Source organism: Sprattus sprattus (genome assembly GCF_963457725.1).
Source record: "Sprattus sprattus genome assembly, chromosome: 16".
Lineage (NCBI taxonomy): Eukaryota > Metazoa > Chordata > Actinopteri > Clupeiformes > Clupeidae > Sprattus > Sprattus sprattus.
Window position 1 is genome coordinate 19,556,004 of NC_137914.1, and position 16,627 is coordinate 19,572,630.

The following is a 16,627-nucleotide window of genomic DNA, read 5'->3' on the forward strand; positions in this document are numbered from 1 at the left end:
AATTTCACAGTTCCATGCCTTAACATATATACACATATCTACACACTAAAAGTATTAACAGATTTACACATGTATATATATATATATATATATATATACACACACACACACACACACACACACACACACACACACTAAACAGATACACAGTATTGCCAAGTGACTTAATTGGCCCCTTGCTCTTCACAGCTTCATGTACAATGGAATCCACTCCTTCCTGTTGCCTCTATTCTGAACTCTGTTAGTAGTTTCATGATATTGTCCGTATATTCATTCTTCTGCAGACTCATGCCACAGAGCTGAACTGGCATGAAGTCTGTGTGGGGAGGCTGGTATATATATGGGCAAAAGCGCTCGCACAGTGTAAACCAAATGACATCTGGATCCTTGGTGATCATACATTGGAAGACACTGAAACAGAAAGTGATTATTAGAATTACATTGGTTAATAATTGTAAGTAATTGCACGATAGGGGACAATCCCAGAAATGTAAAAACTAAATCCCCTTTTCTGTCAGTTTCTCTTATCGACATAATACATTAAATCATAAGAGGAACCATGTAGAACTTACTTTACCAAACAGAAATCTGCTGTTCTCACACAAGTTACACAAACGTACCTACAGCAGGCCTCTTGCAGTCTTGGTGGCTGTTTGACACTGAGGTATGGTAAGCAGGCTTCGGCCACCATGTCTAGGTCTGATTCCTCTAATAAAAGCAAATTCATGCATTAGAATATTACACACACTACAGAGAAGACGACTCCAGAATAATGGTCATTGATCAACCAAAGAGGACACATGGAACTCCTCTGCTAGTTCAACTTTTTACTTGCTTTGTGTTGTGGGAAGCTGTTGCTTCAAATTATCGTGTCATTGTAATTCCGGTTTTTACCTGGCCTGTAATAACCTTAAAGGTGATGTTAGTATCTCAACTAGGTTGAGATGAGGAGGAAAGGGGAAAAGTAAACACTGCACACTCATCCTGAAGTATATGTAGGCCTATGCTTACTTTTATACATTCAGCAACCATCAGACTCAACAAGTGGCTACACCTTAAAAGATTACAGACTTTGCGGTTGTGAGGATTGCTTTAAGTAAAATATATCCATTTGACTATACGTACAAAAGATGCCATTGTGAGCTGTATATACTGAATTTTAAATTGCACTGACATTCTAAAGAAACTCAATAGATTTCCACAGGGGTTGCATCATTGAAACAGTAACACCTCGGGTGACGTTTGCATTGTAGCCTACTGCACAGCATTTTGAAAGATCATTAGCAGTTACACTTAACACTTAGGTGAAATCCCCTGTGAATTTAAAACTGTTTGTCAACATAACTGTTTTCAAGAAAGACATTTATCAAACTGACTGATTTTAAAAATATTTACACAACCAACCAAATTCGGCTCCAATATCCCGACATTGAGGACAAATTTGTCCGGTAGCGAACATTTAACGTTAGCTTCACTAAGATCGTTAGTAAACTATAGCTATGTTACACTTCAGATGTAACTTTCTGACCTATCATTCTAGGGGACTCTCACAACAACCCTATTTTGTGCATTTTCTCCATGCACCACCACTGGTTACTATTGAATGAACACCATTTGTTTAGTGTTTTGATGACATGACCCCTACCGTAATGTATGGGGAAATCAACCAAGTTGTGATACAAACATAGTTATCAACTGGCAAAGATAAGTCGTAAACAGGAATATGACATACCCAGATCTAGGGAGACACACAAAGGGCCAAGTCCCTGCAGGTAAGCCAACTGGAGCTTGTAGTTGAGGCTTTGAGTGTAATTAAGCCCAGCCTTGACGCTGGTCTGTGCTTGCTTAGTTAAATAGGCGGTTATCTTTGGCATCACTGTCTTTGATACTCTCTTCTTCAAGAAATCAGTACACACCTCTCCCATTGAGCAAAGAACCTGAGGAATCAAGGACACAATTATAGAACTAATCAAAGCACTGTCAGCACCAACATGTGACATACACAATTCAGTGATTGACAAAAAATGGCATCAGAGTGAATCACATTTGGGATTAGGTCTTCAATTGGGTAACCTTTTGTGGAAACAGATAGGGGTACCTTAAATGCCTGGGGTACAATAAAAGGATCTTCATCATTGAGACGCTGCTGTAGTACTGGCCAGCAACGATGGACCATGGGATACAAGTGCTCCTTATATTCACACATCACATTTACACACAGCTTCAGCATATCCAGGACCTGGCATGGAAGGAAGACCGTGATCAATAAAAGCAAAGACATGATTGCAATGACTCTTCTGATCAATCTTCCAGGTTTCTTTGGTGATAGAGAAAGATATTGTAACTGTGCTGGATGGTGGGTTATGTTGTTTCCTATGTGATTTTAAAAGAGATTTTAACTTTGGATGTTATGTTATATTGTCGCATTTATTCCAAGCCACTAGGTGAATGCAACTCAAGGTTTTCATATCAAAATATAAGAGAAGTAGAGTTCATGACATAATGTTTACTGCAGTGATTAAAATAGTCATTAACCAGGTATTCATGTCAATCATCTACCGGTATAATAATGTAGTACTCAAGCACTGTCTGTAAGCATGTTTGTTTGATCATGGTTCTTAAAGAGTTTATATTTGAGAGGTTGGATTGTTCACTAGATACAAGAAACATGTCACATGTTTCTCAACAAGCTACATACACTTACCTTTAGCTAAGAAACTTGTGTTTGCCTATGTTTAACTGGAATGGTGTCTATAGCTATCTAGTCATGTAGTACATGTACTTGTTTATTTAAAGGCTTTTATTCAGATTTATGTTATGACAATACATTCTATGATTTCTGTGCTGGAGCACTTTATCTCCCTGCCTAACTGCCAGATTGGTGAGGGTGTAATCTACACAAGCCTTCATGAAGAATACCCCGGTCTGAGACCATACTCTTTCCATAGATTCGTTGGGTGTGTAGAGGTTCAAGATGTTTACCACAAATGGATTAAGAATATTAACAGAAAGGACTTTGTTCCTAATAACACCAATAATCTGTAATGGTGAAATGCAACTCCTGAATGACAATGCTAGCTAGTCAGTTTCTTCTCTTTCTCCATTTTCAATTTTTGGCTACTGTCGTCACCAATGTTAAACTAATATGAACAATCCAACCCAATGCAGAGTTTGGCTGTAACAGAAAAGCGGTTTGAAAAATCTAAAAGTGTCGGTCTGAAATTCAACTGTAGCACATTTGTGAAAACGGCTTTCTTCTTTTTTTACCTTTCGATATAATCAAACATGGCAACTGCATCAAGTTGCCATGTCTTCAGACTTCCCACAGTATTTCCAGACACAATTATTTTTTAAGACAAACACAACATCAACTAGAATGCGTTTCGTGAACGAACTGCAAGAGTGTGCTTGCTCTGTTGCGGCCATGACCTTTGACGTTACAGCCATAACATCACACAAAGGATCAGACATGGGAAGAAAAGTATTAACAGTCTGAGTAATGTAACCAAATGTAAAGCATTTGAGAGAACAAGTGCCTTGGAATTGGGGCAGGAGTCAGTGAAGCACAGCTGCAAGCCAGTTCAAAGACACCATTATGATGACACAAAGCCACAGAGTTCTGCCATGCAAGTCTATGGGGAAAAAAGGTGATGAAAAAGAGGAATAAAAGAAAAGAGTGGCAAGGACTACCGCCACGAAAAGATATAGCAGGTTGCACCGGTTCGGGCCGGACGTTTCTGTGTTTGAATGGCGTCTCTATCTCAATCGGGCGAGGCCTGATGCGTCGCAAGAAAAACACGGCAGAAAGGAGAATAAATAAAACTTAAGAAGAACAATAGTGTGCTGTCCCTACGAGCAAGCACACTAATTATTAGCCAAAAGGCATGTTTGCTTCCCCCATATCAGGTCTGTGACGAGCCTACCATGATAGTCTCGGGTTCATCCCCAAGCCAATCCTGATCTCATTTTCATCAAAAGCCAGTTCTGTTCCTTGTGGGTGGATAGTCTGTGTGCCTTTGCACAACCTCCAACCCTAAACCTGATAAAACCTAAACCTAATGATGTACAGTACCTTGAGCCGGAGTCTGAGGCTGGAGATGGACAGTAGATGGATGCAGCGCTCCATAACATCTTTGGATATGGTGATATGAGAGGGCAGGTCCGTGTCCATCCTGATCCCATCTGAGTCTCCACTCTCTTCTTGGTCTTCAGTCACTGATGAGATGTCTTCAACTGAGAGGTGGCAATAGGAGACACAGGTCAGTAAGATTAAGAGGCAGTAGAACCGTCATTTTCATTCACTTAAGATTAGTTTAAGCTTGATTTATTTAATAACATTATAGAGTCTATGTAAAGTTTATCAGTGTCAGAACTCATGGCTCATGGTTTATTTCATCTGATCCTTTTTGTTGTGTGTTTACTCAGTTATTAAGCAGTTTGTTATTAGCCTTCAATTTAAAACAAATAATCTAGTATAAGGGTATGTAGGTATATTCATTTATGAGATTATGCAAAATACAAAGAACAAAATGCATACACTTTTAAATTCTTGGATCATAAGTGGTAGACCAAAGATAGACTTGTATAGGTTTGGACTGCGTTTGTGTACTTTATCATTATGGAAGACTGAATGTGATTAAGCGTGAATGAACAAAGCAGCTTTTCATATGTGAAAGAGGGAGAGAGAGGGACCCATTCACACTTTTTCTGGCAGAGTTACTGTGAACATTACTAACTACCAGGCAATAAAAACATTCATTGACGTGTACAGGACGCACCAGTGTAATTTACCACAGGGCCAGCGCTATCAGCCAATAATTGACACCTATTCAGGAGCATAAAGGGCTTTGGAACTTGAGTTTAAATGTAATTTAAAAAATATATATATTCAAATGAATGTTTCTGATTTTTTTCTGAGTACCTATTTTTACATTTAAACGTTTTTAGTTTTTGGTTATAGTCAACTTTATGTTACTGTGACATGTGAAATCTGTTTCTGCACATTATAGTCCAACAACAGACAAGGATTGGAAATTTCTCAATGCTATGTAAATGTAATCAATTTAGAGTCTTACGTTTGTTATAGGTGATATTCTCTAGAGGAGAGACACAAAAAAAGTCAGTGTATATAGAGCGTATATAACAGTGTATATCGTATCTGTACATTCTGTAATTATAGGTTGCATTAACATTGCATTGGCTTTCTAAAGTCTTGCTAAGATTTAGAGTCCTGAACGTGTTTCTACAGACCAACTTAGTTCTATGAAAAGTGCCAGGGCCCCCCTACGGTTACCAACCAGTTTCAAGAGGACCTCCTGCTGAAGTTGACTGTGGTACAGACTGGTCAGTCACCACTGACTAACCAGGCACCGACTGTAGGCAACCATTCCCTGGAGCTCTCCCTGGTGGTACTTGCTAGGGGTTAATACTAGGTGTCAGTGGTCTTAAGGCTTGAGTTACAACTACATTTCATTAAGATCGGCCAGTCACATTTCCAAATATTATATTCTGAAATTGGTGCCATTTTGTTGAGCCAGCCAATTGGCACTTTAGGAAACTACAGTAGATATGGCCACATTTGAGCAAACCAAATTTCCAAATTTGAGCTTCAGCACCCTTTTGAAATATTGCAATGTTTCAGTTGCAGCACCCACAATCGACAGAATTTTACGAAATTGGCATGAATCCCAAAAATGTGGTGGTGATTTAGTGCATCAAGTTTCATAAAGTTTAGATCAAAAGATAATGGTCCTTAAGTATTACATTTGATTGTCTTGGATCTTATCTTTTAAGCTGTTTGACGAATCAGGATTCCTTCAACAACATTTTTAATTGTGTTCTGGAGATGATTAACACCACATTTTGTGATGATAAAAAAGAAATTCATGAGAGACTCCAATCTCCAAGTCCCGTATATTCAAGAGTTCCAAAGGAATCAGTAGACACATTTCTGTTCTAACCCACACTGTGGCAGAGATGAGCCTAGATGTAAATGTACTTATAATAGCTAGAGCTGTGCAAATAACAGCATGGGCATGTGTTCGATATCCAGGCAGCACATACTCATGGAATAATATCTGTACTATGCTGTCAAGCATCTGATAAATGAATACATATAATAATACATATCAAATGTATTATTATATATATCCCATATCCCCTAATCAAAACTACAAGAGATGTATGATCTTATCCTGTGTAAAAATAGGAAATATTTTGTCAAAAGTATTGGAGAGGACTGCATACACATTAGCTAACCTTGGTCATCTTGATCCGCCTGACCGATTGTGATCCCTTCAGCCAACTCCACCTGTCTACGGTATTCCAGCAGACACCCTCTGGCATCCAAGAGCTCTTTGGTTTTCATCTCCAGAGGATTTGGTTGCTTCTTGCTGCTGAGGTCCAGTCTTGCTAAGGTACAGGACGTAAAGCATATTAGTGACAAAGCCTTTCAGTTGTACAGGTTGAATCATTAATAATGACCCCACAGGGAATAGGACAAACTCACCTATTGCCTTCATGACCGAGTGGAGTACCTCACAGACCTCTAAAGCCCTCTGGTCATGGTTAAGGTCTAGAGAAGTCAACACATCTTGCACAACATCCGCTACTAAAGGTAACAGACTAGCATCTGAATGGGTCACCATGGCAGCAAATACCCTAGGGGCATGTGGTTGGACACCTGGCCTCCCAAGGTTAAGTGAAATGTCATTAAGCAGATAATCTGCATTAATGTTGATCAGTTCATTAGGCGAGGCATACCCACAAGCTTGGCAAATATCTGACATTGTACCGACCGCTGATTGGCTGACAACTAATGACTTGTCCCCCACCTTTTCCAGAACAGAGTACAGAACCGTCATCAACAATGGATGGAAGTTAGGGCCAAGTACTCTCGAAAACATTCCGATCCCTTCCAGCTGAAGGCAGATCTGCCATATATTACTGTTCAGTTGCCTCACATCTCCAACTGTTGCCAAACAAAACTCAATAGGACTTTTGGATATGGTTAATGAGGGGCCTTGACCATGGTTTTCATCTTGGTTGGAATGCAAAGACTGTTCATAGTTGGTGGGCAAGTCCCAGTTGTCTGCACTTAAGTACTCTTCAATGACTGGAGATATAACTGATATCAGGCTTACTGCAGGCTTTGGTTTCTGATCACCCTCCAGGTCAATACCAACAGCACCAGCAAGGACCTCATTGAGCACTAAAATTGACTGCTTCCTGTATGCTGAGGACTCTCTATAAAGATCCATGAAGTGGTCCACCAGAAGGTGGAGGTTTCCATAGTAACCCAACATCTGGCAGATTTCCCTGAGCACTAAATAGATCCTGTCATCGGTGAAGTAAAGAAAATGTTTCTTTAAAATGTTTGTAATGTGAGTTGCTGACCCATCTTGAACCACTATTGGAAAGCTTCTTTCTTCAACAATCCGCACATCTGTCACATCCATTTCTAAGACCTGCATCATGGCTTTAGAAATGCGCTTCAGATGGACAGCTGAATTCAACATGACCGCTACCTGGGACCCCAGGACCTTCAGATATCCAAGATACACATTGAGGACAAAAAACTTCTGTTGATCATCTGCAGTTCTCATCAGCTGTGGCAGGGAAGAGGACAAACCATGAAGATTCTCTGAAAGAAGATCAGTAAAGGCCTGGCAGTTGTTGGCTTGGCTACTTACAGCAATCTCTTTCAAGACCCTATTGGATTTCTCCCTAACAGAGGCCTCTTCATCATTAATAGCCCCAACTAAAGCCCCAAGAAAGGAACCTGTACACTCCTCAAGGGACTTGGAACATTTGGCTAGTAGATATCCGGACAAGCTCACCAATTCCAACCTCACTCTCCAGTGCTGATGGGCAGAAGTGCAAGAGATGATCTTCTGTAAAACCATAGAAAGTCTTTGAGAGGTGTTCTTAATCCAATCAAAACTTCTCTGAACATTCAACTCCCCCAACTTTCCATGGTGTCTCAGTGCCACTGCTACTTCCACAGTTTCCTTGTTGACAAGTTGCCCATCATCCATCACAACACTTACAATTTTGTACAGTACCCTAAGAGCCCTCATCACTACAGTATGTCCCCTTGTCATATCGTGGCAAATAACCTGACTCAATGTCCGTGTGACTCCCGGCAAAAATGAGGCCAATGCATTGCCAAGTGCATAGCTCTCCTCCTGGTTCGGAATCACATGATCTTGAGGACAGTCACACTGGAAAGCCAGAGCCTGTAGACATTTCAGTGCAGCTACCTGCACTCCACGAGCCTGCTCGCCTTCTATCAAAGCCAAAATCAGGGAAATGGCTGCACCAAGGGTAGGCAGCATGGCAGGCTCATACAGTTTAAAAACCACATCCCCATAGGCTGCATGCAGGAGGACATCAAGACACTTTAAAACTGATAACTTCAACTCTTCTGAACCTCTTCCTGGCTTTCCTGGATCATTTGGGGAAGAAATACATAAGCATAACTCTGAGAAGATGCTGTACAGTGACTCCCAGCTCCTCACAGAAGTCTTCTCCAGGACATAGGTCATTGTGTCCATCACAGCAAGGACAAGGCCCTCCTGTTTAGGTCCAGGAATTTTAAGGACAAAGCGTAGTGGAAAAAGAACATAATCCTGAAGCTGCTGCAAGGCTCCATCATCGACGGTACGCAGATAGTTGTGTAAAGCCTCCACATTTGTAACGGATGGCTCACGGGTCAAAATCACACAGCGTGGGCGAAGGACAGCAAAGGCCTCCTTAGGACTGTCTATTTGTGCCATCCTCAGCAAAAATGTTGTACATAAAGATGATTCAGATCTGCATGGGGGAAAGAAACAAGTCAAATAAAAACTGATGAAGCACATTGTCTAGAAATTCACAAAACACACTCATGTTCCCAAAGGTTAGCATTGTTAGTAAGGTTAGAACAGCTCCATGCCCTGAAATGTTTCCAGTAAGCATTACATTCAGGCCTACAGCTTCGCAATTTTTTTGGTACCATGGTGGTAGCATCACTATTTCCTAAAGAAAATAATAATAATTAAAACAAATAATTGTGATTGCAAACATTGTTACCAAGTTGTTAAATGTCCATATGCTTTTGTCAGTCCCAAATGTCATATACTTGAGCAGTGAAGATAACAGCACTCTCAGTACACAGTCCCATTCTGTTTTTATTTTTGTTTTATTACAGTACATTTTGACATACGCTATGGCATTTAGTGAAGTCTGTTTCTCCACTAAATTGAAATTTTATTTATTTTCTAACCATTTTGCTGCCTACTAATAGGGATGCTGGCAAGGTTGGCACTATTCCATTTGGCTGTCTTTATTTCCCAATTGAACTATAAGCTTCCCAACATCGTCTCCCAACACCTGATAGTCCATCGAATTATTCTGCATGAGGACAAAAATGACATTCGCAGGGAAGAGCCAGAAATGCTAAAAAAGGACTTTACTGAAATGTTAAATACTCTTGAGAGGCTGAAGTCTCAAAAGTTGATTAGTGGGCCTCTTACAGCCCAGGGAACTAATACGTTTTCTTGACTAATCAACCTCAACACATGGCTGAGAAGAACCTGCAGCTTAAGAGTTCTGAATTCTATGTATTCATTTCTATCTACTCTTGGGGTGCAGAGATGGCCTGATGGTGCCCACTTGAGCCCTATGAACTCTAAAGAACAACATTTTCTTTGCTTCTCGCCTCATCTCTGCCCGTTGCGCTGATTCAAAACTACAGGTGCAGTTACAGTCCCCTCCACCTGCCTCTGACTATGATGACTAATCATCACACACCCCACCACAGCTTGAGACACAGAATACTGGCAGCACAGAAACACCACTATCCCCACAAGAACATGACTCAGGCAGAGTTTCTGAAAAAAAGACGAGAGTTACCATGACCTGCATTACCTTTCAAAGACACTACAGTCACCAGCAGTGTCACTGCAGAGCTCCAGGGCTCGAGACTAACTTTTTTTGTTGAACATAGGCAGCAGTTGGGTTATTGTATTGCTAGGCTAATGCATCTCTAAACATGTGCCTGGCAAGATAGTTTGTTAATACTACTTTCACACAAGGGATAGCATCCCTCACCCCCCTTGCCACTTCCCTTCCCTCTGAACGTTTCAATTTAATGTAGTTTAATAAGGAATTTTTACCAACGTTCACAATAAATACTGCTCTGCTTCAACAAGCTAGTGTTTCACTTAAATAACAAATGCGCCTGGTTAAACACTGGCTTGTCACGCGTTTTAGGATCTGTCAAACGTAAATTGTCGAATTCCACCACCACAGCTGACTTACTAGAGAGGTTCACAGGCGCCAAAACAATGAGCTATGCGGTTACGGTAAGCACTTCATACCAGTTCTACGTAGTACTTAAGTGATTTAAATGGATGTCGAACTTACCAGAGATAACCTTGCAACCCCATTGTTTGGCTGTATATGACTAAGCAGCACACGATATATAGTCTGACAACTTTGGCTCCATTCGTCTTTCACTAGAAAACGTGAGGATCCTGCGTGTTGCTAGCAGAACCACACTTCCTTATGTCTCTGGAAATAGAAGAAATCAATATGGTCGCCATCGTCAAAGTAAAAGTCCTTGACAGGCCATTGCACATGTTGGAGACTGATAAATTCAAGGAGAGATTTTCAAAAGATCAATTTTTTAAATAGCAAGTAAAGGTAAACACATTCCATTTAAAGGTAGGGTCCTCAATTTTGGCTAAACGTTGTTGATATTTGAGCTCTACAGCCAATCAAAGTACATCCCTGCCTTTATGTGCTCTTGATACAACATGGTGATTGGAAATAGTATGGCTTGGCCCAAGTCACTCTCTTTCCTATCCCGTTCTTCATCTTTTCCAGAGACTCCCATCCGGCAAAAGGTTCCGGGCTATTAAGGCCAAAACCTCAAGCCACCTGAACAGTCTTTCCCCATGGCAGTTAGGCTCCCAAACAAGCCCCCTGCATCACACTGACCCTTGTGCCCTGACCACCCAGCTAACCCCTCCTCCCCCACCCCACACACATGCACGCACATATACACACATACACACAAAAGCACTACAGTGTAAATTAGAAAGGTCCTATCCCTCCAAGATGCAGAAAAACTAATCCACGCATTTATTACTTCCCGCCTCGATTATTGTAATGCTCTCCTGTCCGGATGCAGCATCAACACAATAAAGAGCCTCCAACTTATACAGAACGCTGCTGCTCGTACACTCACCAGAACTAAAAAATATGAACACATCTCACCGATACTCGCTTCTTTGCACTGGCTCCCCGTTAAAAGTAGAATCGACTTCAAAGTACTCCTGCTAACATATAAAGCCCTAAACGATCTGGCTCCAAACTACCTCAAGGAATTAGTCGTCCCCTATTGCCCTCCAAGGCTGCTCCGTTCCCAGAGTGCAGGCCTCCTGGTAATTCCAAGAATATCAAAGACCACAATAGGAGGGAGAGCATTTAGCTACCAAGCCCCTCTCCTCTGGAACAATCTCCCTGCCTCCATCAGAGCTGCAGACACCGTGCCTATATTCAAATCAAGACTTAAGACATTCCTCTTTAGTGCATCATATAGCCAAAAGTAACCGCGCCAACAAACCAATCACCTGCTGTACCAGCCACCCAGACATATCCGAACACAAATTCAAATATTACTTGCATTTAGTACCGCAACATCAAATGTGTTTACTGTTTGCCGAGTGGATGCATGTACGGCCCCGGCAAACAGATCACAACAAAAAACAAATTAAATTACTACTTGTAATTTAGTACCGCAACATCATATGTGTTTCCTGTTTGCCGAGTGGATGCATGTACGGCCCCGGCAAACAGATCACAACAAAAAACAAATTAAATTACTACTTGTAATTTAGTACCGCAACATCAAATGTGTTTCCTGTTTGCCGAGTGGATGCATGTACGGCCCCGGCAAACAGATCACAACAAAAAACAAATTAAATTCCTACTTGTAATTTAGTACCGCAACATCAAATGTGTTTCCTGTTTGCCGAGTGGATGCATGTACGGCCCCGGCAAACAGATCACAACAAAAAACAAAATGTTCAATGCCAGAAAAACTAAACATATCTAAGTATTGCAATATGCAACAGGCAAACCGACACACAGATGACATGTCCCTGGTTGGTGAAATGATTCATCTGTGTGTTTGTTCGTGCTGATTCCCGACTAACAGACCTGCAGACTGATTCGTCATTTCCTGTTTGTTAGATGGATCAGGAGGAGCCTCCTGGGCCTGATTACTCCCCTCCTCAGCCCGCCCCGAAACGCCCCTGCAGACCGGCTCCAGAGCAACACCAGCATCGCCCACGCCGCCCTGCTCCCCATCCTGGGCCCTCAACTCAGTCATCATCCCCTTGACGACTTCTCCCGCTGGATGTGACGACCCCCACCCTGGTCATCGGCAGCTCCATGGTCCGAGATGTCCACATCCCCCCCTTCAACAAGCGGCCCCTGCAAGGTCCACTGCCTCCTCGGAGCCAGGCGTGTTCCAATCGCTGATGGATGTGGAACTTTCCCTCCTCACCCCCACCACTCTGCACGTAGTCTCTCTACCTGGTCTACCTAGAGAAACCCTCGGCCAACCGCACCCACTGCCACTGCATTGCCGTACACCTACTCTACCCAATACCCTATGCTAGCATTTATGTACAATATACATTATTGCCTCCACCGAAATGTTTCTCTGTCCCTACATCCCCTACCCCTGTAACAGTAACCCTATTGCCACAGTAATCTGGTCTTGTCTGTATCATGTGTTTACCACCAGATGTATGTACACATATGTCCAGTGACCAAATGCTGGCTGTGTATTGCCCCTGTTGCTTCCTTTCCCCTTCTGCCACACTACCCTTCCCCTTCCCCCCTTCCCCCTGTCCCACCTTCCTGTCTCCACCCGGCCGACCTCAAGCAGATGGGTCCCCCCTTATGTGCCGTGGTTCTGCTCAAGGTTTCTTCCTGCCTAACAGGGAGTTTTTTCTTGCCCCTGTTGCCGTTGTGCATGCACTAAGGGGGTTCAGGCCCTGGGCTCTGTTAAGCGCCGAGAGGCAATTGTATTGTTATGGCGCTATACAAATAAAATTGAATTGAATTGAATTGAATTGTAAATCTGCATCTTAGCTCTGCACGTCCCCAAATAATGTATTGTTCTATTTTGTAAAACACTTATCTTTTATTTTTAATAAAAGTCAAGTCAAATTATTCTGATGTACAGAGCCAGGACTGCGGCAACACTGAATGGACAGCAGATACATTTGCTAAAGCAATTCAGTAAGAACTGTAAAGTTGAACCAAAGAAAAGTAAATACATAAACAATTTTACAAAGTAAAATTATTATTACTACTACTACTACTAATAATAATAGTAATAATAATAGGGCCACAAATGATTTTTGAAAATGACCAAGTTTCTTTAGAACTACATACTTTACATACTTTAGAACCGCATAAAGTGAGAGAATGAGCCAGAATTAAATGAAACTAGGAAATAAAAATAGAATAAGATATATTTATATACGCGTGGAATTTAACCCTGATTAGATTGACACATCTAGTGTTAGCCAGACAATTTTAACAGAACTCACGCCATTCAACCAGCAGTATTTGCATAGGATGGAAGAGATCTATGAGGCAAAAGGTAATAACTATTACTACAGTACTACTTCTGTACTACTGGTACTATGTCTGTCATTGTATTGTACATGTCAGCATTATCATTTGGAGGTAGAGCATAGTGTGACAGTGTGGCGAGGGGTAATGTCAAGTCTTGTCCAGGGCAACAACACTGTCGGGCCCAGCCCTGCCCCCAGGATCTGAGAAAGCACATGTTGGCCGAGCAAGGATATTTAAACAGTGGACAAGACAAAATATTGTTATGAAAATCAGGATCACAGGGACATTTACCTGAGAAGCATAGTCTCCGCCAGTCACACTACTCAGTGTGGGCGATGTCGAGGACACCATAGAGCAGTGTATCACTGATATCATAGCAATAGTGAGGTTCGAGCTAAGACAGTATGCATGGTAGTTCCGGACCAGTGGTCCAGGACAAAGAAAAGTACCTCAGTCCCAAGGATCCCTTCCTTTACATTTCAGTTTCGGGAGGAACATGTTTGTAGTACAACCCCAAATCAGAAAAAGTTGGGAAGGTATGTTTTTACATAATTAAAATTAAAACTGAAAACAGTGATTTGTATATTCTTTTTGACCTGTATTACATTGAAAATAATACAACAGCACATTATTTGATGTTTTAAATCATGAATTTTAAATGTTTTTTCAAAATAAACACTTAATTCAATTCTTGCAAAATATTTAAAAAATGTGGTACAGTAAAGCATTTATCACTTTGTAATGATGCCATTCCTTTTCACAACACTTAAAAGTTGTTTAGGGACTGAAGACACCAATTGTGTAAGCATTTCAGGTGTAACTTTGTCTCATTCTTCCCACAAACAAGTCTTAAGGTGTGCAACAGTACGTGGTCTTCGTTGGCGCATTTTGTATTTCAAAATGCACCACACATTCTCTATTGGGGACAAGTCAGAACTGCAGGCAGGCCAGTCCAGCACCCGCACACCCTTCTTCCTCAGCCATGCCTTTAAAATGTGTGCAGAATGTGGTTTTGCATTGGCTTGTTGAAATATGCATGGGCTTCCCTAGAAAGGCTGTTGTCTTGAAGGCAGCATAGGTTGCCCCAAAATCTCAATCTACTTTTCAAAGTTTAAGATACCTTTGCCAAGGGCACTGACACAACCCCATACCATTTACATTCACATTTTACATTTAGTAATTTAGCAGACGCTTTTGTCCAAAGCGACGTACAAGGGAGACAACAGTCAAGCTACGAGCATTAGAACCCTGGTGTAACAATAAATACTACTTCACATAGGAAATCAAAATTAAACAAAATAAAACTAAATAGAAAGAAAAAGAAGTGCAGGAATGTGACTGCTGTAAGTGCAAGTTAAGCACTAGTCAAAGTGCCAGTTTAGGAAGGGGGGTGCTCTCTGAAAAAGCTTCTTGAAGGTAGAGAGGGACGCCCCTGCTCTGGTAGTTCTATGCAGTTCGTTCCACCAATGTGGAGCTACAAATGAGAATAGTCTGGATTGTCGTACTTGCACTGAGCCAAACGACGCTCACTAGACGAGTGCAGCATTCTGGGTGTAACATTTGCCCTTACAAGAGCATTAATGTAGGTGGGAGCAGACCCAGCAAGCACTCTGTAGGCAAGCCAGTGGAGCTCAATGAGTAGCAGGGTGACGTGTGCCCTCTTTGGTTGGTTGAACACCAGACGCGCCGCCGAGTTCTGGATCATCTGTTGTGGTTTCTCCAAGCAAGCCAGCAGGTCGGTTAGGAGGGCGTCGCAGTAGTCGAGGCGGGAACTCACCAAGGTTTGCACCAGCAGCTGGGTGGCATACTGGGTTAGGTACGGCCTGATTTTGCAGATGTTGTATAGCGCAAAGCGGCACAACCTGGAGATAGAGGCGATGCTCTCAGACTCTCTTGCTCCTTCTGAGCGTTTCGGTCTCTGACCCACTGTCCTTCTAGCCATGGGATATCTGTCCCTTGATTCCGCAAAGCGTCCCTGCACTCCCGGTGCTCCAGGTACAACATGAACCAACACTCTTAAGAGCTGCATCAATTAGGTGCCTTGAGCACCAACACCTGGGTGGGTCCTGCTGCATTCTGGAAGATGATGTTTGTAGCATAGCGGCCATTTAGTGGTGTGGCAGCCGATCCTCCAGGGGAATGCCACACCCATCCACCAGCTGGCCCCTTGTGATACCACACTACGTATTGTAGTGCTTGACAACGGTTTGCCAAAGTAATCCTGAGCCCATGTGGTTATATCTTATAGATGAATGACGGTTCTTGATGAAGTGCCGTCTGAGGGATCGGAGATCACGGTTATTCAGCTTAGGCTTGCGACCTTGCCCAATACGCACTGAAATTCATCCAGATTCCATGAATCTTTTAATTATGTAATGCACCGTGGAGGGTAACATATCCAAATCCCTTTCTATCTTTCTTTGGGAAATATAGTTTTTAAACATTTAAATTTTTTGCTCAAGCATTTGTTTGCAAACTGGCAATCCTCCCCATCTTTGCTCCTAAAGGACTAGGCCTTTCCTGAATGCTGCCATGATTACAATGACTTGTTTACATCAGTTGTTCAATTCATTATTGAATTGTCCTACCTTAATACTACCCCTAAATTGCCCCCGGTAAATATGCAAACAAAAGTGTTGTAATTTGTTACACAACAATTACATGGCTGTTTTGCCATGGCTTTTTCTGCTTTAGCATATTGGTAGTAACACCTTTATTTTTAGGAGACAAGACAACAGTTCGTTGCAAAAGACCCGCTGATAACTATTGATTTTGACTACTGATTTTAACTTACTAAACCGTTTGCCTATGTTTTTTACTGGCGTTGTTTCACTCACACCTTAATTTCGCCGATATTGCGAAAAACCTAAACATTTTTCCAGAGATTTTTCTTTGGAACCCGGAAGTGTTAAAATTCTAACACTAAAAACTACAAACTTCCGGTCAACTCCCGTTCTCTCAGGCGACCACGGAAACGCACGTCAAA

The 16,627-nt window shown here is 41.8% G+C and overlaps 1 protein-coding gene across 1 annotated transcript; it reads right to left on the reverse strand.

Annotated features, from left to right (window-relative positions):
• Positions 1–3: 3 nt before the first annotated feature.
• tti1 (TELO2 interacting protein 1) lies at positions 4–10,534 on the reverse strand. Its single transcript, XM_080854418.1, has 8 exons — positions 10,408–10,534; positions 6,509–8,814; positions 6,259–6,411; positions 4,073–4,233; positions 2,099–2,239; positions 1,733–1,937; positions 621–708; positions 4–411 (listed from the first exon to the last, which is right to left on the reverse strand). The coding sequence occupies exons 2-8, from the start codon at positions 8,775–8,777 to the stop codon at positions 192–194; spliced, it is 3,237 nt and encodes a 1,078-aa protein (XP_080710544.1). The 5' UTR covers positions 8,778–8,814; positions 10,408–10,534; the 3' UTR covers positions 4–191.
• Between the last annotated feature and the right edge of the window lie 6,093 nt (positions 10,535–16,627).